Below are 20,826 nucleotides of genomic sequence, written 5' to 3'. Positions count from 1 at the left end.
AAAAGCAAAAGGCCGCTAACGAGCGAGGCCCGAGGCGGAGCGGCGCTCTCCGCAGCGCGGCAGGGATCCCCGGGCTGCGGGGACGCCGGGGCCGGCTGCGCTGCCTCGTGCTCGTCCCTCGTGTCGGGGCCGCGGACCGGAGCGCCAGGGCGTAGCCCCGCGGGCTGCGGACAAAGCCGCCGCCGGCCTCGGCCTCGGCGCCCGACCCCGCCCGCCGCCGCCGCCTTCCCCCCCGGCCGCAGGAAGGCGCGGCCCGGCCGGCCCGGCGGTTGCTAGGGTGCCGCCGTTGCCAGGGGAGCAGCGCGCATGCGCACGCGGGCGGAAGTGCCCGGATGCAGCGGGAGGAGGCGCTGCCGCCATCTTTGCCCGGAGAGCAGTGAGCTGGTAGCTGCCGAGCCTCGCGGACTCATCGGCCTCCATCCGCCCCGCGCAGTCCCCGACGCCGCCCCGCCTGCTGGACATGGACGATCGGGAGGACCTCGTGTACCAGGCCAAGCTGGCCGAGCAGGCCGAGCGCTACGATGGTGAGGGCCGGCCTGGCGGGGCGGGGCGGGCGAGCGGCGGAGCGGAGGGAGCGGCCACAAAATGGCGGCGGCTGGGCAGGGGGCCGAGGCGGCGGCCGGGGGCCTACAAAATGGCGGCAGGAGCCCCCGGGGCTGCCGGGCGCCGCGGAGAAAATGGCGGCTGGGAAGGCGAGTCCTGGGAAGAGAAGGGAAGGGGAAGCGAGCCGAGCCGCCCCCGCCCGAGGGCCCACAAAGCCCGGCCGTGTTGCGCCGGGCCCGGCTTGTGACGCGGCGGGGAAGGTTCCGGCGGGCCTGGTCGGCTTGATGCCTGGCGCGCCCTGAGGCTCCGGGGCCGGTCTCGGCCGTGTCCTCCCCTCCTCTTCCCCCCCGCCTCCACCCGGGCCGGCGCCGCGCTGCTCCGCTGCCAGCTGCTGGCGCGGCCCCGCCGGGCCTTCACCGCCCGGGCGCTGGGCACATAACGGGCACTTCTTCCTGTAGGAGGCCGCTGCAAATGCTCGGGAAATGCGCTCCTCTCGTGTTCGCAATGGTCCGGGGTCACTGCGTTGTGCAGCATCTTCCCAGCCTGCCCTCGTCCTGCTGGTGAAGGTTCCTGGGCTGCGCCAGGTTCATTGCCAATCGCAAGACGTGAGGAATGGGAAATGATCCTAAATACTTGTAAGGTGCCTGTCACCACCTATTTCCAATCGTGGAGGCTATACTTCAGGAATACCACTTGGATCACATGCTTTGTGGGGAGGGATTAAAAAACCTGCTTGTCACTCTTACCCTAGTGCAGTGGTTTCTCAGCCTTGTGAGACTGGAGGCGTCAGTCCCTTTGAAGATGCCAGCTGCTAGTTTTCACTTTTTCTTTTTTGTACTGTAGGAAAATACTAGAGCAGTTTTTCTGTTGCAAAGAGCTCAGAACCCCGGTAGCACGTTGGAGTGTTTTATCACCTACGTTCCTGTGTGAAATGCTAGCTTTCCTTTGTGACACAGTTGCATGCCTAAGAGGGCCAACATTGTGGCGCCTTGGAAACCTGTGGAGGGAGGCACCCCGGTGCTGTTGCGTCCTGGCTGAGACCCAGTCCTCTGGCGGATGTAAACTTCTGGCTTTGGAGCTGGATCTTTCATATGGCATCGCGAAGATAAAAACTTAATCAAGGGTTGTGACTAATAACGGATTAGATGTGTATCTGTACAGTCCACGTGAGGTTCTTTCTCCCTGCTGTGTGGTCAGGGACATGAGGTGGCTGCTTCTCATACCTTTCCCAAGTATCAGAACGAAAAATGACCAATATTCCCTACCCCGGTTTGCAATGCGAGGAAGATAATAAAAATGACAAGAACTAGGTTATGGGTCATCCCAGTTGTTGCTAAAGGGAATTATCAGTGGCATATGCTAGCACTAGAAAAGTATTCACAAAATGGAGCCAGAGACAGCGGTTAATACAGGAGACTTTCTTCCTGAGAGGATAGCCACAAGCCTGGAAGAAATGGTAGAGTAATTCATAACTTAAATATTTCTCATTTTTATTAGCTGAGGAAGGTTCTAAAATGTATTGGGTACCAGGCTGTTCAGAGGCTGTTATGGGATCTAGTTAGCACTAGAAAAAGTTGTCCAGTGTGCAGTGTAGATGTAGTGTGGAGTGCCTGGTGAAAGTTGACTGTAATTGCAACTGTGCCTGCAATAAGACTTCTGCTGGCATAGCTACATCTGTTGGGGGGGGGGGGGGTCTTTTTTGGTTTGTTTTGTTCCCATGACCCCATCTGGCACAGTTACGACCTAAGTGGGAGACCCATGAGCTGCTTTGCTTGTGTACAGTACTGTTAAGGAGGCTTTGAGGCAGGGTTGTGCTTCTCTTTGGAATTTTCTTAATACAAGCTGCATCTCATTCCTGCTAATGCCCAGTGCTTTTTTTTTTCTTCTAAACACTGATATAGGCATCTTCTCTGCATAACAATTAACCCTTCCCAATAATTAAGCTATTGATTGTAGGGTCACCCTAGGGTGCTACCTACCACTCTCTGCCCATCATTTAAGAATGAGCATTTAAAAAAGCAAAACCAGATTTGTTCAAGTGGTGAAAGCATATGAAATGTGCATCACTGTAGCTGTTATTGAGACTTGAGCAAAAAGCAAGCCTTAAAATCAGTATTTCAGAGATCACAGTACTGTTTTCTGGAACATCTTAAGCCAAATTGAACTGGCCTTGGGAAACAAGTTAAAGACCAATCATAGTTAAAACCATAGTTCAGTATCATTGGTCACTTTCCTTTGGCTGTTAAAACAGGAAATGTATGCTTTTAAGTTTTGATTGCCTCTTAATTTTGTATATCTCTCTACATCTGGTTCTTCACTATTTTCAAATGTCAAGTTGCAGTATTTTAGGAAGAAGGATTAGAAACAAGGCTCGTGAACCCCCCCTCCCCCCCATATTTATTTATTTTTATTGCTTGGAGAAAATATTTTTAAGTAAAACTTCTGCCTAATAATGTAACTAGCATTAGTCTTTTAGCTTTGTTCTGTGTTGATCTTGGTGATGTGTTTTGTGAAGTTGTTTCATTTTGGAGGTGGCACTATTAACATAATCATTGGTCTGTGTAATACTTATAAGCAGTAAGACTAATCTAAAGTATAGATAATATGAAACACCATTCTTGCCCACAGCATTAACGCTAACATAATATGTCCAGTTTCAGTGTTTGTAACCATTCTGCCATCATAGCATCTGTTAGTTCTTTCTCTTTGGGCAAATGTTTCTGTGGGTATCCAGGTATCTTAACAGTAGTTAGAGCCTGTTGGGCCTGTGGGGTTTGAAAATCTGATCCTTTGCATTTGGTCGATGGTACAGGTTTCTTGGCACTACTGTAACCTAAGTAATAGGAAGGCCCAAATTCATGAAGACATTTGGATGCTTAGCTCCTGTTGATTTTACTGACTTGTGCAAAGTTTAGGACATCACAGGAAACTACTAAAGAAATAAGGTGCTTGGTGACGAGAACTTGTTAATACTGTTTAGCAGTGAGTGAAATTGTTTAATCTGTAAATACCTAAAATGCTATTAAGAGGACTTATGGAAGCACAATCAGTGTTGAACAGGACATATTTAAAAAGGGATTTACCAGAGTAGGGAAAAGTGAATCATCTGGTATACAATAAAGAAGTGAGAAACTTTTAATGCCACTTCTATTTAAATTTATATATTCATCATATAGATGGGTAATACTTGCACCTGCATTCCAATACAATTCATCATATCTATGAAAGATAGTTTCGACATTGCAAAAAAAAAAAAAAAAGAAGCAGCGGGACAGGAGAGAGAACCTTCATAGCACTTTTTTTGCATGATGAGAGAAAAAATGACAGTACAGGGTTCATAAACTAATACTTAGTTCATAGGTTTTGAAGTATAAGTAACATTTCATTTTTATGAATGGGGAGGCTGAGGCATAGAGGTTTGGAAATTGGTTTACCTATGACGGCATGGTAGGTCAGTATCAGAATTGCGACAAGGATGTTGGTTTCCTGGCTCCAAGTTTAGTGCTTTACCTACTAGTCCAGGGGATTGACAACATTTTTTGGGAAGAGTGCCAAAAAACACCTGCAACCTAGACTTGCAGGTGTTGGCATGCCAGCGGCACATGGCAGGGGAGCCCCAAGGGGCCTGATCCTTGTTGTGGCATAGCGGCCCTGACCCCTTCCCTGCTGTCGGCCCCAAGGCACAGATGCCAAGGAAAATGCCTTTGCATGCTACGCTCCAGCACCTGTGCCGGGGTTGCCTACCCCTGCACGCTTTGTGCAGGGTTAATGCGCATTCCTACTTTTCCATGCAAATGTTGAATGTCAGTCAGTCTAAAGCTGTATTGTTTGAATTTCACTGACAAAGAATGGTATCTTAATTTTTGATATTGGATGACCTGCAGAAAGCTGAACTGCTAAGAAAATAAATGCTACAGTATATCTTTGAAATGAAGACATTAGTAGGATTTCAGCAAGGATAAAAGGATTTATCTAAAGATACAGTAGCAAGAATTTAAAAGGAAGGTGGGGTATATGAACTGTCATGCATCTGGGAATAAATCCATTCATAATTAATGCTACATATTAAAAAAAAAAAAAAAAAGTGGAAGAAAGGAAAAAAACCTTGGTCTGTAATTCAGTGCATGATTTCTTGCACCTCCTTTCCCTTTTGAAAGCAGCTGGACATGTCCACTTCTACAAGAAGTAACCAGGACTGGCAAACCTCTTGCCTGATTTGGTATGACAGTATCTGCTCCCCTATGAAAATGGGCTTTTATTGTTTCAGGATAAGTTTTAAAAGGTACTTCTCTGCGAGTCCTTGCATGGTGGAAGGATTTGATTTTTCAAGTTGAGCATTCATGCTTGGAAATACTGGATTTATGGTTGCTTGTGTCATCTTAATTTGGTTCCTAAGTATTACAATGGTCTCTTAATTACTTTATACACTATTTTTTTTCCCCAAGAGTTCCCCCATCTCATCCACTTTACAAAGTAAACGGTGTTTAGGGAATGAGGCAGCGTCTCACTGTTTAGTTTTTTTTTTTCATTAACTGTATAGTCCCATATATTTATTGTCCAGCGTCATAAAGGTGTTCTAGATGTAATCAGTCTACTCCAGTGGTTTTCAGCCCTTTTTTATTCACAGACCCCTTCGGAAATTTCGAATGGAGGTGCAGATCTCTTTGAATTGTAAGTGTGGGCATTCACATATTTTTGATCGAACAGTCATCTTTTGCACACCCCTTAAGTGTACCCCTCCCCCCAGGGGGGTCTGCAGACTATGCGTTGAAAACCAGTGGTCTGCTCTACTTTGGGATGCCCATCACCACCTTAGACCGCAAATACTTCCAGATTTGTCTTCGGAACACTATGGATAGCAGAACAATATATATTGTTCCCATATTACAGACAGGAGCTAAGACATATGTGATTAAACTTCGAAAACTGCATTTCTTTTGTGTACCTTAGTAATTAACTCCCCATTATGAGTTGTGTGAGAAGTTTTTTCTTCCTCCAAAAAAGAATTTTTTTCTGTCTAGCACCTCATAAGTTCAGAATGCTGTTCAGGCTTCAACTGATCTTTAAAAGGCCTTGCCTTGAAACATATGTGGAAATGTTTCCATTTTGAACTGGGAAACAGATGGAGGAGCAGAAAGATTTGTCCACACCTCAGAAGGAATTGATTGCAGAGGCAAGATTAGAAATAGGGACCACCTGACTCCTAAGCTTGTACTGTTTGCTTTATTCTTGTTACCAGACTAGTTAGAGACTCCACTGTTTTTTGCTATTAATGATAAACTATTAGCCCTTGTGAAAATCAGCCACATGTCTCAGGACAGACACTAAGAATATAAGGGATGTGCAGATATTTGTTACCTGAAAACATTTAGAGAGAGTGAATTGCACAGCATCACAGTGGAAGTCTGTGACAAGCAGAAACAGAATTGTTATGCACCTGCCTCACAGGCATTAATTCAGAGCTGTCCAACATCAGTGTGCCTGGAGGCTACATGTGGTGCCGGCATGTAGCTCCCAGGTCACATACTGCTAGGGAATTCCCTCCCCATACCCCCAATCACATTGAATATGCTGTGGCAGTGGCGCATGGCCACAAGGGTCTACTGGCTGCATATTAACCTCATGTGTACTGTGTGACTTGCTTAAAAGAACTGGCAAAACTTGGTTCTGCTGTGTGCCTCTCAACTCATCATGGTTTTGGAGCATATATTTCACAATCAAAAGACTTTGTACATTAGCTCCCTACAGAAACTACTAAGTCACCCAGTGCTGAAGGAGAGTGCACTTGTGAGTTATATGCAAGGTAAGCTGCTTTTACAGACAGCATAGCCACAGTAGATTCTTTGGAGAGACTGAGCAAAGGGTCTGGGATTCAGATCTAGATTCCATTCCCATCTGTAGGGCTGTCCTCAGTAACAAAAGTTAAGAGAACAGAAGTTCTAATATATGTAATAGCGATCTAGAGCAAAGGGATCAAATTAATTTGAAAGCTGTGTGTTTTGCTGGCATCGAGTTTTCATTTTGGACTATATATGCTTTCAATGTCCACTTTTCTGTTGGAGGTTTGCACAGATGTTCTGAGGAGAGTTTGTTCTTTATGCACTAATTATATGCATTTTGGTCGCATCAATTTCTTACCAAGTAAAATCTCCTCCTCCTCAGGTTGTGAATATTTCAGCCCTTTGTTTCTCTTTCTGTCCTGTTCTCTCTTCTGTTTTGCTCCTTCTTCTCTCTTTGAGTTTTTCTTCTTTTATTTTTCTCTGAATTTAATTCCCTGCAAAAGAATTCCAGTTTCCATTCCAGTGTGCTAAAATCAGCTGTGAGATAATGTTGACATTGAAGTGTTCGTCAGTGGGCTCCGAGAGAGACATTCTGGTAAGATTAATTTTGGGGGGGAAATTTTTCCTCTTGAATCACTGTCAAGCTGTCCACAGACTCAAACAGACATTGTTCTCTCTGTTGCTCTTGATTCGTGTTCGGCAGGTTGCCTCTTCAGCTGTGAAGGCCAGATTTTTTAATTATTTTTATTTTAGTTTATAAGAAAAAGCTGAGATTTCATATGGCTTGCATGACCCACCAAATGCACCTGAGTACCACTTATACGCCACATTCAGTCAATCGGCTATGTGCTATTTTAGCCCATCACAGTGCATTGTTTTCCAGTAAGACAAAGGGTGAAGAGGCTTTTTTCTGTAACCTGTCCAGTGGTTTTCTTGTGCACAGATGGTTGAAGTCAGAAATTGGAATTGTGCATGCCCAGTGGTAATGGGGATACTAGGAATACTAAAGGGTCTTTTGGCAGCAGACAATGAACAGGCTGTGCTGTATGAAATAGAGCTGAGTATTGACAATTCTAAACAGGTTGTAACTTTGAGTGCATCTGCAGCAGTCAGTGCCATCACCACATCCTGCTGTCAGAGGTGAGTCTGGATCTGGCCCCTCAAGAAATCCCATGGTCCTCATTGAGTCTTGGGAAGGGAGGGGTGGGGGGCAAGGCAGCTTGATAGACCCTTGGTTTAAAGAACCCTTCCCCCACCTTTTGTATTTTCTTGCTACTTCATTACATTTTTCACCAAGAAGAAATACATACCTTTTGGGGACATATAGTAAGCAAATACAGGCTGAAATAACCAATGCATATAAAAAATATGAAGGACAAAAGAAAGTGTACATTTTAAATGTTCTTTGCCTGTCATGTTTAAGCCTGGGGATAGATTAATCTTAAAATTTTTTACATTGATTCTATATTTCAGAAGTTGTTTATGAAGTGTTCTGTATGCTTCACCTGCCATTCCCCTAGGGTGGAACATAAATTGCACTGAATCAATAACAAATGGTGTCCCTTCAAATAAGAAGAGGTATACAAGTTTCGGGGGGGAGAGTTAGAGCAGGGTTAACCTAATACAGAGCAAAGGAGCTAATGCCAGTGGTTCTCAATCTTGATGGACTTGGCACCAATTGAGTGCCACCCTATTTAAAAAATTGTGTTACGGTCCTTACTTCCCTGTAGTGGGGCTGGGTTAGTGGCCAGGCAGGAAAGAGCCTGAGCCTACACTTATGTGCTTATCTCCTTACGCCTCTGGGCACCCTTCAAAGTAATTTGCAACACCTGGTTGAGAATCACCACCCTACACTTTCAAGTTCTGTTATGAGGTATTTGTGGCTTTGGTTGCTATGTGAATATCTTTAAACGTTTTTATATCGGAATAGTCGTGACCAAACTTTGGGCTCCAAATGAATCAATTGAAAATATATTTTGCTGCCAGAATAATAATTTTGATCTTTTGAAATTGCTGAAGTCATTGGCCATCTAGACACTTTTTATTTTTTGCTTTGTTAGGAGTGGGAGCTAGGTTTTGTCCACTTTTCAGCATCAAAATATTTCAGCCAGCAGGGGTGGCCAATGGCAACACAGGTGCCACAGCAGCACAGGTAGCTTGTGTGTGTGTGTGTCATGCGGCAGATTGGGGAGGGGGCAGGCAGCATAGTATCAGATAAGGAGGAAGTAGAAAGCAAAACAGTAAATCAGTCTGTGAGCACAGGGAAGGAAGTGGAAAGCAGAGAAGCAGATCAGGCAGAGTGTAAAGGGATGAGAACAGAAAGCAGAGGGGCAGATGGGTTGGGGGGGTGGATCAGAGTAGCACTTGGGGAGGGTGTAGAGAGAATTTCTGGCACACCTGCCAAAAAGGTTGGCCCTGACTGTCTTAAAAAGTATATTAGTGAGCCACATGAATCTGGAGAACTATTTAATGGTGTTGATTTTTAAAAATAATACACCAAGTTTTATTCTGGTCTAGTCTTTAAAACAGTTTTTAGTTGTATTTCTTTCAAATTAGTTCATAATACCAAATTAAAATGAATGATGCTTTTCATTTATATTGATCTTGTACTTTATTAAGCTTACCCTTTAAACTAGATGGTTGCACTTAATTTAATATTTCATTTTAAGATGGAAGCACCTTTTACTCAAACTGTTTGAAAATGGTATTTTTCTTGAGTTCTTTTAATATTTTCTTATAAAAAATGACTTTTTCATTTTTTATGTAATTGCATATAGTTATTACAAAGTAAAAATAAATATGTATGGAATTTTGTGATCTGGATATAATTTGTCTACTTTCTGGTCATTTACTTAGTTCCTCATGGTTGCTTTGTATTTCTACAAGCAGGAAAACTCACTGCAACATTTAAGAACTACTGCAAATACCTTTGCCTGAGAGATCCCATCCTTTGTTCACATTTATGATCGATGTACATGTAGTTTTGTAACTGTAAAGGCAAGTGCTTTTGTTGGGCTTTGACATGAAAGAATACCCCAGGAACTGACTCAGAATTCTTAGAACTGTTGAAATGCCACTGTGTTCCACAGCTCTGAGGAAGGAAGTCATGCATTGGAAAGCTTGTCTGACTTCGGACTAGCCGTATGTTGGTCCGATAAAAGCTATCACCCTAAGAAATCCTTGTCCCTTGCATCTTGCGTAATTTCTGGATCATTGCAGCTACAACATCACTCTTACGCTATCCTAAATGTCATCTGCACGTTTCATAAACGCTCTCATTTTATCACGAGTAACAGTAGTCCAGAATATTTAATGAGGTTGATCCAAGTTTTGATTCCCCAGCATAATACCCTCTCCAGCATGATTCCTCTCAGTTAAGAAGCTTCTTAGTCATTTCCAGTATTCTTATGCTAATCTCCATTTCTCCAATGTAATAGCTTTCTTTTCGTATGGCACCATTTCTCATGCTTTAGCAAAGTCCAGGTAGGATATTCAGTAACTTTGGTTTTGTCAAGAACAGTGATGTTCAACCTCCAGCCCATAGGATCATGCCATCAGGCCTGTGGAGCTCCCCATGGGTCCAGGAATTTGGTTTTGGTGGAGCGGTGGCAGTGTTAATTGCTGTGGTTCTGCCCAATGCTACTCATCCGGCCTATGGGACTGGAAGGTTGAGCAACACTGATCTAGGAAAAGCCTTTTATCTTATCAAAGATATCAGGTTAACCTGGCATAAAAACTTTGGCATTTAATTTTCCTTTTTATTTCTATGGCCTTATGTTTTGAAGGAAAGAATAATTATTGTACTGTACAATTAAGGTAAGGATTTCACTCTCAAAGTTGCCTGTATAATTTTTATTTCCTCTTCTTAAAAATGGTAATTGTTTACTGCTCTCCAGTTGGAGAATCATGGCTAACTTGATGAATATATGATACTCTTCAGTGAGCTAAAACACAAATGGGAGGTTTGCAAGAAGTGGAAACTTGGATAAACTACTAGGGAAGACTATAAGAGTTGCCCATTGCTTGGGCATGCAGGGATCAGGAAGGCCAGAGTGCATTTGGAGTTGCAGATAGTGGACGTGAAACGTAACAGTTTCTACAAGTGCTAGCAACAAGAGGAAGATCAGGGAAAGTATTAGTCCTTTACTGAATGGGGGAGGCAACCTAGTGACAGAGGATGCAGAAAAGGCTGATGTACTCAATGCCTTTTTTTTGTTTTTTTTTTTTTATCTTAGTCCTCACAGGCAAGGTCAGCTCCCAGACTACTTGTACCTGACAGTACAGTTTGAGGAGGTGAGCAGTCATCAGTGGTGAAAGAATGGGTTGGGGACTGTTTAGAAAAACTGGCTATGTACAAATCCATGGGGCCAGGCGCAGTGTATCTCAGAGTTGGCCGATAAGATTGCAGAGCCATTGGCCGTTATCTTTGAAAACTTCTGACCGTTGGGAGAGATCCTGAACAATCGGTAAGAAGTAAATATAGTGGCTATCTTTAGGAAGGGGAAGAAGGAGAATCTGAGGAACTATGGACCTATCAGCCTGAAGAGCAAGAGCAAATCATACTTGACCAACCTGATTGTCTTCTAATGACAAGATAACTGACTTGGTGGATACTGGGAGAGCAGTGGATGTGATATACCTTGACTTAAGCAAAACTTTTGATACGGTCTCTCACAGCATTCTTGCAACCAAATTAAGTATGGGTTGGATGAATGGACTCTAAGGTAGATAGAAAACTGGCTGAATTGTTGGGCTTAAAGGGTAGTAATTAATGGCTTTATCTGGTTGGCAGCTGCTATCAAGCGGATGCCCCAGGGGTTGGTCCTGGGGCTGGCTTCAGCAGCCTGGAAGATGGGATAGGTTACACCCTCAGCAGGTTTCCAGATAACACCAAGCTGGGAGTAGTGGATAGGGCTAGGATTCAGAAAGACCTAGACAGAAGTGGAGGATTGGACCACAAGAAACGTCACAAGGGTCAAAAAAGACAAGTGGCAAGTCCTGCACTTAGGATGGAACAATCCCATGCACGGTAGAGGCTAGGGACCAACTAACTGATCAGCAGCTCTGCAGAAAAGGACCTGGCAGTGACAGTGGACAATAAGCTGAATAGGAGCCAGCAGTATGCCATTGTTGCCAAGAAGGCTAATGGCATACTGGCCTTCATTAGTAAGAGTGTTGCCAGCAGATCAAGGGAAGTGATTCTTCCCTTCTCTTTGGCACTGGTGAGGCCACATCTGGAGTAGAGTCCAATGGAGGGCAAGGAAAATGGTTAGGAGTCTGGGGCACATGACTTCTGAGGAGAGGCTGAAGAAATGGGTTATTTAGTGTAGAGAAGAGAAAACTGAGGGCATTTGATAGCAGCCTTCAAGTCAAACTGGACACAAACTGATTGAAGATTGCTTCTTCCTTGACACAAGGAAAAACTCTACAAGTCAAGTGCCAAGGGTCTGGAACAGGCTCCCCCAAGAGGTAGAGTATAATCACCCACCCTGGGGGTCTTCAGAAAGTGTCTTGATGCCTACCTTGCTAGGACCCCAGCAGTTTTTCCTGCCCAAGTGCAGGGGGGCTGGACCCAATGATCTTGTAAGGTCTCTTCCAGCCCCTAACATCTATGAATCGATGAAAATCCCTGAAAGGGGGTTGCAGAGAGGATGGAGCTGGACTGTTTTCGGATGCAGAGGTAGGTAGGTGTGGAAAAACTGATTACCCAATCGGCGAGATCAGTGTATACATTCAGTGATGCACGTGCAGCTGTAACTTGCAGAAATCCAGTTCTCAAAAATAAAACGCAGTAATACTAAGAAAACATGAATAGTGTTTTTTAATGCTGTACAAAAGGGCTTTAAGGCCATCCATAATTTTCATGGGACTGTACAAAGAGGTAGGCCCAGTTGCTTTTCAGAAGAGTTTGTGTTAGTCTTTTCATGTAGTTGAATTTTGCTTTGAGAATGTCAGTTTACATTCTCACTTTACATAGGAAAGGTGTAGGATTGATTCTGGAAATAGAAGGTGGGATTGAACCCAGTTTGCCAAGCTAAGTTTATAACACTAAATTCTGGAAATTACAGTGACTTTCTTATTGAATGGATTTGAACTCAACTTAGTTATGACGGGAATAAAGTAAATGGGTGATTCAGAAGTTTTTTGAAAAGTGTATTCAATATGTCTGTCTAATGATCTTTTTTCTCTTAGAAATGGTTGAATCAATGAAGAAAGTGGCTGGCATGGATGTGGAGTTGACAGTGGAAGAAAGAAACCTGCTGTCTGTTGCATATAAAAATGTGATTGGAGCTAGAAGAGCTTCCTGGAGAATAATCAGCAGCATTGAACAAAAAGAAGAAAACAAGGGTGGTGAAGATAAACTAAAAATGATTCGGGAATATCGACAAATGGTAAGATCTACTTGGTGAAATGCTCTGGAGGAGCTATGCGTGTACTTTGACTGCAGTAAATACAGCACTTTGCCTTCCTCCTCTCATAACTGTAGGCTGTAAAACTAATAAGTAGCATCTCTGAAGTTTTTGGGAATGAGTTCCAGGACTTTTTTAGGTCCCTGTGCATTATTGTTGATTTGAAATCAAAATCTGTTTTTTCTTTGCTTTTCACACTGTATGTTGTTCTTGTAACAAACAAATGACCACCATTAGGTCCTCTATGACAGGAAGTCTAGCTTTTGTCTCGGGTAGAAACCCATCATGTCTCGTATCTCCTGTGCCAAATTTTCTGTAGATTTTCTACAGGTGTAACTAACTGTAAGAATGCAGCAGTTACCCGACATCACAGTAGGCTCTAATAGTTTTACATGGACCTATCTGGAAGAGACTTGACCCGTATTATTAGTTTATTATTATTTATCTCATTTATGTCTTGCCCTTTCCAAAAGGCTCAGAGCAGCTTACAGTAGACAAACATGCTTGACTTGAAATGAGAAAATGTCAAAATCGTGCCTCTTCTGACTGAGAGTAGAAGTTTTATAGTCTCCAAACTGGTCACCTAAACTTAGGTTAAATGCTTTGGGTGATTTCATTTTCAAAAGGAAATGACAAATCCTGAAGGCTAGTTCTACAGCTGGGGTTGCCTTGATAATTACGAAGCTGAGGCTAAGTATATTTACCACTATAAGTGGGCCTTTTGTAAACTTATTTCTCCTTAGATGTTGAGCAGTTAATTCGGATAACATCTTTGTAACCAGTGACTGTTTAATTTTAAAATCTTCCCAGCTCAAAGGGTAAAGAACAAGTTTTGACTGTGTGATTGCAGTCAATGAAACTTTTTTGAGCAATTCCCCCCCCCCCCCCCCGACTCCTGAAATTCATTTTTCTTGCGTGCCCTGTGCACCTTTTTCCTGGAAGCAGCTGGCAAAAGTTGGAGTGCATGTTACGTACAAGAAATATGATAAGAGCTGTTTCTGCTGTTTACCAGCAGAAGTGACAGTAAAGTCCTGCAGTGATCCACAGGGAGCAGAACGAGAGGGCTCAGCTCCTTTGTTGCTGCTACTCAGTTACTATAAAGAACAATTTTAAGAAAAAAAGTAATTCTGCTTTTCAGAAATAAGGTGTATATTTAACTTAGTTGGGAGTATACTGTAAGTGAGAGTGCGTGGGGGCAGGGGTATTTTATTTATTTAGCTCAAAGTACCCTTCAGATATTTCACTGTGTATATTTTCACCAACGTTCTGGCTCTTTAAGAACCCTGTTCCTTCAACAAATTGCAGTAGTACTCAACTGACACATGATCCCAGTAGGAGAGAGAACTGTTAAGAGTGCTGATGTTTTGAGCTGTATTTGAAACTGCATCATTTGCAAATAGTGTTCATGAAGCCTCCTCCCCTTCTAAAGGGTCATGACTAATTAGTTTGGGTTTTACCTGGTGGAAGTTGCAAGGTATCCCTTTCCCTTCCCTGTTTTCAAATTTTGTTGATACAGTAACCCTAAGGCAGTGATTCTCAACCTGGGTGTGGTGAGAAGGGCACTGCAATTTGCTGTGCAATATGAGCAGTGTTATAGGTGTGCAAATACCTGCGCATGATTCATAAGATAAACCCAGAGATTTCAAATAGGAACCCATAGGGTCAAAAACATTCTGCCCTATTGTGCACTTTCTGAGCTCTTTGTAAAATAGAGAGCTCTTTTTTTATTTTTCCTTTAATAAAAAAACCAAAACCAAACCCAAATGAGAGCTGGTATTTTCTGAGGGGTACCTTGAGTCTAGCAGGGTGTACCTTCAGTTAAAAAATGACAGAACCACTGTTCTTGAGGCCAAGTCTGCTTCCGTTTCTCCTCTGTGCAAGTTAAAGCTTGTGATACTTGACAGGCAGCATTGGACCTCAACTATGTGGCACAGCTTCCCAAGGTCTGTGGCCAGATGGTGTGGTAAACTAGGCATGTTCATAGGATTAGGTAAATAACTGAGTTGTTGTTTAGGTGGGCATGGAAATTAATATGATCAATACGGTACTATTTGTAATGACTCCTTTGAAATAAAATTTTATTTTTGCAGCAGATCTCAAGTGTCAGTGCTGTACAATTTTTTTTTTTTGCGGTTGGGCACTTTCACACTGAAGTTGTCTTCATTTACTAAAAAAGAGGTGCCTTGATTTAATAGATAACAAATGCATGTTAATGCTTTCTCATTGTGTAAATGTGGAGAAAAGCCTGTGTGGTTTTACTTTGATGTAGGAGGGGAATATGTTTGCACAGCTTTCCTGGTTAAAAGACCCAGATGCAACTTTGACTTGCATTTTAGTAATCCCATGAACACATTATGCTCTGTGTTTGTAAAACTGTTTTCTGTGTGCATATGTGTTATTCCTTTCATAACTAGAGGATTAAGAAATGTACCCAAGAATGTTAACAGCAATTCAGGTAAGATTTCCTGCACAAATGCTCAAGACTTAACTGGTGTAAGACTTCAGATGCTGTCTGCACTTTTTATCCCAGGCTTGCAGATGGCCTTTTTCAGGATTGATTATCTTCCCTGTGGTTCTCAATCTCTTTAGATTCAAGGTAGCCCTCAGAAACTGCCAATGCTCAGCTTTCATTTGTTTTTTTTGACTAAAGGAAAAATTATAGAGCAGTTCTTTATTTTACAAAAAACTCAAAGAGCACGCAATAGGTCAGAAAGTTTTTGACGCTATGGATTCCTATTTGAAATCTGAATGATAATTTTCCCATCCTGATGGTCTCATAAAGTCAGTCTTCTCCATTTGGTCGTCTTCTTTCCACCTCATATGTACTTCCGGGTATGCAGGAGGGATAAATATGAATTACAGAGGGTGTGGCTTAATTCACAGGTAACTACAAGCTTCTGCATGAAAACCGGCAGAAACTTAGTCCAGTAGGACCTGTTAGGGACAAGTACTGTTGGCACGGGGTCCTTTTGCCTAGTTCCGCAGTCTGAGTGGGAGAACCATGAGGTTCTTCCCCCAGGTTAATGAATCAGGGCTTATGATCTGCAGAGGAAATGCCTCGGAAGACGCAGTTTGGATGTTGCTCACTCTGAATTGCTAAGTCTTGTCTCCGCTTTGCACAATGTGTTTTTACTGTCTGATAATATTATGAAAGAAAATGAAAGAAAATGCATGTAGCAAAGACAAAAGCTAAGAAAGCATGAGACTTGGTTAAAATTGTAGCTCAAATGCACAAAACAGATTTTGTTGCTACAGTAACCAGCATAAAAAATGCCATATTTACTTGCATACCACACACGCCTCCCTCCCTACCCCCAAGTCAGTCCCCAACATAGGGGTCCATGCCCTAAGGGGTGGATTTGATTTTTCTGCCCAGATACAAGCACCTCATTTTGATTCCTGTTCCACCACACAGCCATGATGTCTCTTTTCAGGCAGCTGAAGGAGTCAGTTGACTTAGTGGTTTGTTGTTATGAGTCAGTTGCCTAAATTAGAGTCATTTGAAGTGCTGATGATAGTCGCAGCATTTAATTGTCTTGATGTTCTTTGGGCAATCTTACTATCTATAAGATACTTTTGGGGTTTTGGGGTTTGTCCTCCTATTTGAATTGGAGACTCTTTTTAGTTCTCTTCAGTGTTGTAGAGTCACCCATTGAGACTAGTCTTCAGAAGCAGCTAGGGTTTCAGTTTTTTGGTTAATTGGGAGAAGGACAATGAATGAGCTGAAAATTAGGGTCTACTCCTGTTCTATACAGCCATAACCGTGGACAGATATTTTGTTTTGCCTTCATGTGCCTTATCTGGGGGCATGTGATGTGAGGAATATGGTAGCTGGGTGTTGACTTTTGGGATGTTAAAAGTGACTTTTTGAAAGTGAATGGGACTGAAGACAGCATAACAAGCTAGAAACAGTTCTTGAACTAAAGTTTCAACTTCTACGGGGTGGTTCCTAAAGGTTGATGATGGTAGGATTTTTTTAGCAGTTCCACTTCCGTATACCTAATGTCGACGCAGAAATCTGGCAGCACTGCTCTCATGGAAATCAGTATTATTGCCACTGTTTGGTTAAAACTTAGCAACCTTTACCTTGAGTTACTTTCATCAGGGTGCTGTGAGACTATCAGGCATACTGCAACATGGGCAATGCTGCTGGAGCCAGGGAGAACTTTGCTATGTGCCTCAGTTTCTAGGGTGCATATCAGGCTTGAATGAAAAAGCAGCTGCAACAGAAGCAGACGGGCCCTTTTGCCTATGTTGCATTTATCAGATAACCTTAATACAAAAAAAAAAAAGCACTTGCTCCTGCCACAGCCCTCTTGTGTGGTCGCACACACCCCTCCTGGAAATAGATGTGGGATGGTTCCACCTAGTGCTTATCCCCAGGCTCCTGCACTGCATCTTCCACCCAGTAGAACTGTCCTGTGTGTCTTTGTTTCCAGGAGATGCATGTGGGGCTGGGTCGGGAAGGGCTGCAGCACTGCCTGCTTCATGCTTCTTGGATAATACTAATGTAGGCTGGCAGGTGTGCATATGTTGCAGCCCTTCCTCGTCTGGTTGTACATGAAGCATGCAGGGCACTCTTACCTGGCAGCAGCAATGCCAGCAACATGAGCACCCTGGTTGAGAAGCACTGAGGTAACTTGAGGCACCTCAGCAGTGGTACTCAAACTAGGATGCTGCTACGTTCAAAGAAGTTGTGGAAGGGTGCCCTGAATCTAAAAGGATTGAGAGCCACTAGCTTAACTGTGAAGCTTTCCATAGCATAGGATGAAACTGTTTAGCAACTGAGCAGCTACAAGATGACTATTGAATGTGCTTTTGAGCAGCTGAAGTCCAGGTAGAGCGTACTTTGTGTCTAGCAGGCAGCACCTGAGCTGTACTAACCCACAATTTTGGCCTGCTGCGTTTTGTATGATGTGCAGAAGTATATGTGAGGAGCTGGACAGCAGAGGCAAAGATGGGTTCAACAGGTTGAGGGAGCCAGAAGCATGACTGACAGGGGCATTTTATCTTGGGGGCAACCTTGATCTTCTTTAATCTTGGGCTTGCTGGCCTGCTGAGACTCAGGAATAGGGGGTGTCTTTGTTTCTGCCCTACATGTTTGTCCATTTGTGGGCCCTGTAAATGGTGTTTTGACTGCCTTGGCTTGCATTTGGTGAGTTGCTTTGTGGCCATCAAATGAATTCCATGTTGTCTGTGTGAAATAAAGATTACAGTTTTTATACCAAGAAGAGTGTGTTTTATTTTTGCGGCATGGGTAGAATTCAAAACAAGTATGGAAAAAGTACAAAGGCACAGGGGCTTCAGAACTTGATAGTAATGAAGATTGCCAACAGGAATGGCATGGGGGACAGGGGAGATGTGTAGAACAGGAGCATGTCAGATGTTTACTTCTGGGTGACGTTTAGAGCCATGGTTTGGCAAACTCTTCTGCACGTAGCGATTTGGATTCCTTTGTAGTTGGAGTGGCAGATCATCAGCATGCTATCAGGGCTTCGTGAGTTGAAGCAGCTTGGTTCCCCGAAAATGTGGTTATTTCCATCCACGATGGAATGCCTGAGTTGTGGTGCTGCGTTCCACACTTGGGGTGCATGCTGCTTGCCTCTCAATGCAGTCTAGCACTTGAGGGAGGGGTGGCGGTAGGTGGACCATGTGAAATTCTGCAGGTTATCAGGCTTTCACTTGCAGTCCCAACCCAGAATGCTGGGACCCTGCAGGAGGAGTACCTCTGGGAGAGCTAAGGGGAAGCCTGCTGGATCTGTTCACAAAGGCAGAACTGAAGAGATCCTGCAGGAATGGAGAGGGACAGATAATTATTTGGGAATGGAGAACATAGTGGTACCTCTTCTGCTGATGCGGAAGGAGTGAGCTGAAGTGTCAGAAAGAGTGGCCTCTACACTCTGAGGTGAATGCCCAGGTTCCCGTCTGGCCAAATAGACCCTGCCTCTCGGGGATCTCTTTGGTCCTCAGTCTTCGGTGCTGTGGACAATCTTGTCGAGATCGGCACTACGAGTAACTTGGAAGAAAAGTGCAACTGTAGCTTTCACTGACAAAAATGTGTCCGGTTCCTCCTAAGAAGAATTGTGGCCCTACTAGTGTACAGGTGTTGTCCAGACAACACCTGTACACTACCAGAGCCAAAATTCTTCTTAGGAGGAACCGGACACATTTTTGTCAGTGAAAGCTACTGTTTTCTCTGTCTTGCCTGTACCCATGCATAGAATATTAGAAAAGTTGGGCTGGAAGGAAGCTTATGGGGTTATTTAGCTGACCCTTCTGCTCGGGAGCCTAAAGTCATTTTCGACCAGTAGGGCTCATGTAGCGATTTGATCTAGCCTGCAGAGCCAGGGGGCTTCAGCAGTGAGGAAAAGTGGCGGCAACAGTTAGGTCCTAGTGCTGGCCCCCTTTGAACCTGAGCTTGGTTATTCTGACCCACTGCCAGAAAATGTTGCCGACCGCTGTCCTAGACGAGGGTTGAGCTAACTTATTTTGGAAACTTTGTGAACAGCTCTACAGTGTCCTGACACAAGGCCTAAACATCAAGAATACCCAGCTTGCCCTCAGTTTGACTATTGGCTTTTTCAAAAAGTGATTTGTCCAAAGTTGACCTACTTAAGAAAATGGGTTTCATAACTTAATTAAGGCTGTATAAGTGATATTCTGAAATGTGTATCCATTAGACTACATAGGAAATTTCTGGAAACAAAAGGTGTCAGGAGGAGATGGTTCTTTATAGATATTAGGCATGATTAAAAAGTAAGTCTATTTGTGCTTTAAGTGAATAATGTTTATTGGATTTGTCTTCACTTTCTAAGTATCCCTGAGAGGGGCAGATTCAAGGGTAGGGGGGAGACTGAGGGCGGACGACAGCAGTTCAGGAACTCCAGATGGGCTTGGAAACCATGGCCTGATAATCAGAATAGCTCGTGAGCTTGGAGAGCTGCAAACTGTTGCGTTCATTTCAGCATGTATGACAAACAAGCAGATCTGTTCTTTACTCTATCAGAGTTAAAGCATTTCTACTGAGAGGTGTGAGGCAGCTGGCAGAATGCTGTGTAGTCCAGTGCGCGCATTTTCTGCTGGACTGAGTGGTCTGTTCTGCAGCTGATGCATGAAGTGCTCTCTGAAGAGGCTTTGGCAGTACAGTTGCTGAGTGGAGCCATGCAAAGCTACCAGAAGTGTGCTTGCACATACACTTTGGCAGTTGTAGCTGCTGTTGCCTACCAGAACTTCAGGACCATCATGGCTACAACATCACCACTCTTGCACTAGCTTGATCCTAAGTACATAGCTAGCCCAATGAAACGATACCACCCAACAAAATCCTTGCCTCTACAGAACGTTAAGCAGTAGACTGAGGTGAATATGCATAAGAGCTTCCATCAGTTTAAGGAAAAAGGGGTTGGAAATAGATTTAACTAAGTCTCTGCAACTTCTTCTTGTATAGCTAAGTCTTCTGCATTACAAAGGCTTTTAAAGACTTTACAGATCTTTGTATCTGTAGGAACTCCTTGTTGAATAACTTGCTAAAGTTAGAAGCGTTTCAAAGCCCAGTATTTCAGAAGTGATTGCTTTGCGAAGTGTTTCTTACTAGCTGATTTCTAAAATGAGCTTAGTGATGTTCCCCTCGAGATGATAAGCTTTATAAGGATCAGTGCTATTACCTTTTCTAGCTTTGTGTGTTTTAAAGTTTGTACAGTCTAATGTTTTTCAAAGCAACTCATTTGTGTGGACTTTGTCAGTGGGTCTCCTCCTTATTGCTTCCCTTCCTATCTGCTGGGGTGTCCCTTAAGCTTGCTTGTCTCAAAGTCTGATTGTTTGGGCTTAGTCTGTCTGATGCAAGAGAAAAGCTTTATTATTACTTTCTGAGGTAAGTTTTCAATCCTGCATTGAGCCTTAGTTGGCATTTCTTGATTGACGTTTTGCCTCCTGTGAAATGAGTAGAAACATACCGTGGTCTGAGGGAGGCTTTTGTCCTATTAGCCTTTACAGACATAAGGGATCAAAATCTTAGAGTTTGTGGTGCTGTGCCAGATTCGTGTATAGGATCTAAGAACCAGAATGGTAAATCCTACGAAGCATTTCCCACAGTT

General features: G+C 43.5%; 1 protein-coding gene across 1 annotated transcript in view; it reads left to right on the top strand.

Annotated features, from left to right (window-relative positions):
• Positions 1 to 342: 342 nt before the first annotated feature.
• Positions 343 to 20,826, top strand: part of YWHAE (tyrosine 3-monooxygenase/tryptophan 5-monooxygenase activation protein epsilon) — a 32,213-nt gene continuing 11,729 nt past the window's right edge. The window contains exons 1-2 of the mRNA XM_006259401.4: positions 343 to 524; positions 12,516 to 12,715. Coding sequence (XP_006259463.1) covers positions 461 to 524; positions 12,516 to 12,715 — 264 coding nt within the window. The 5' untranslated portion in view covers positions 343 to 460. The remainder of the gene's footprint in view (positions 525 to 12,515; positions 12,716 to 20,826) is intronic.

The sequence above is a fragment of the Alligator mississippiensis genome, chromosome 14, assembly GCF_030867095.1.
Source record: "Alligator mississippiensis isolate rAllMis1 chromosome 14, rAllMis1, whole genome shotgun sequence".
NCBI lineage: Eukaryota > Metazoa > Chordata > Crocodylia > Alligatoridae > Alligator > Alligator mississippiensis.
This window is presented reverse-complemented; position numbering and strand designations above follow the sequence as displayed.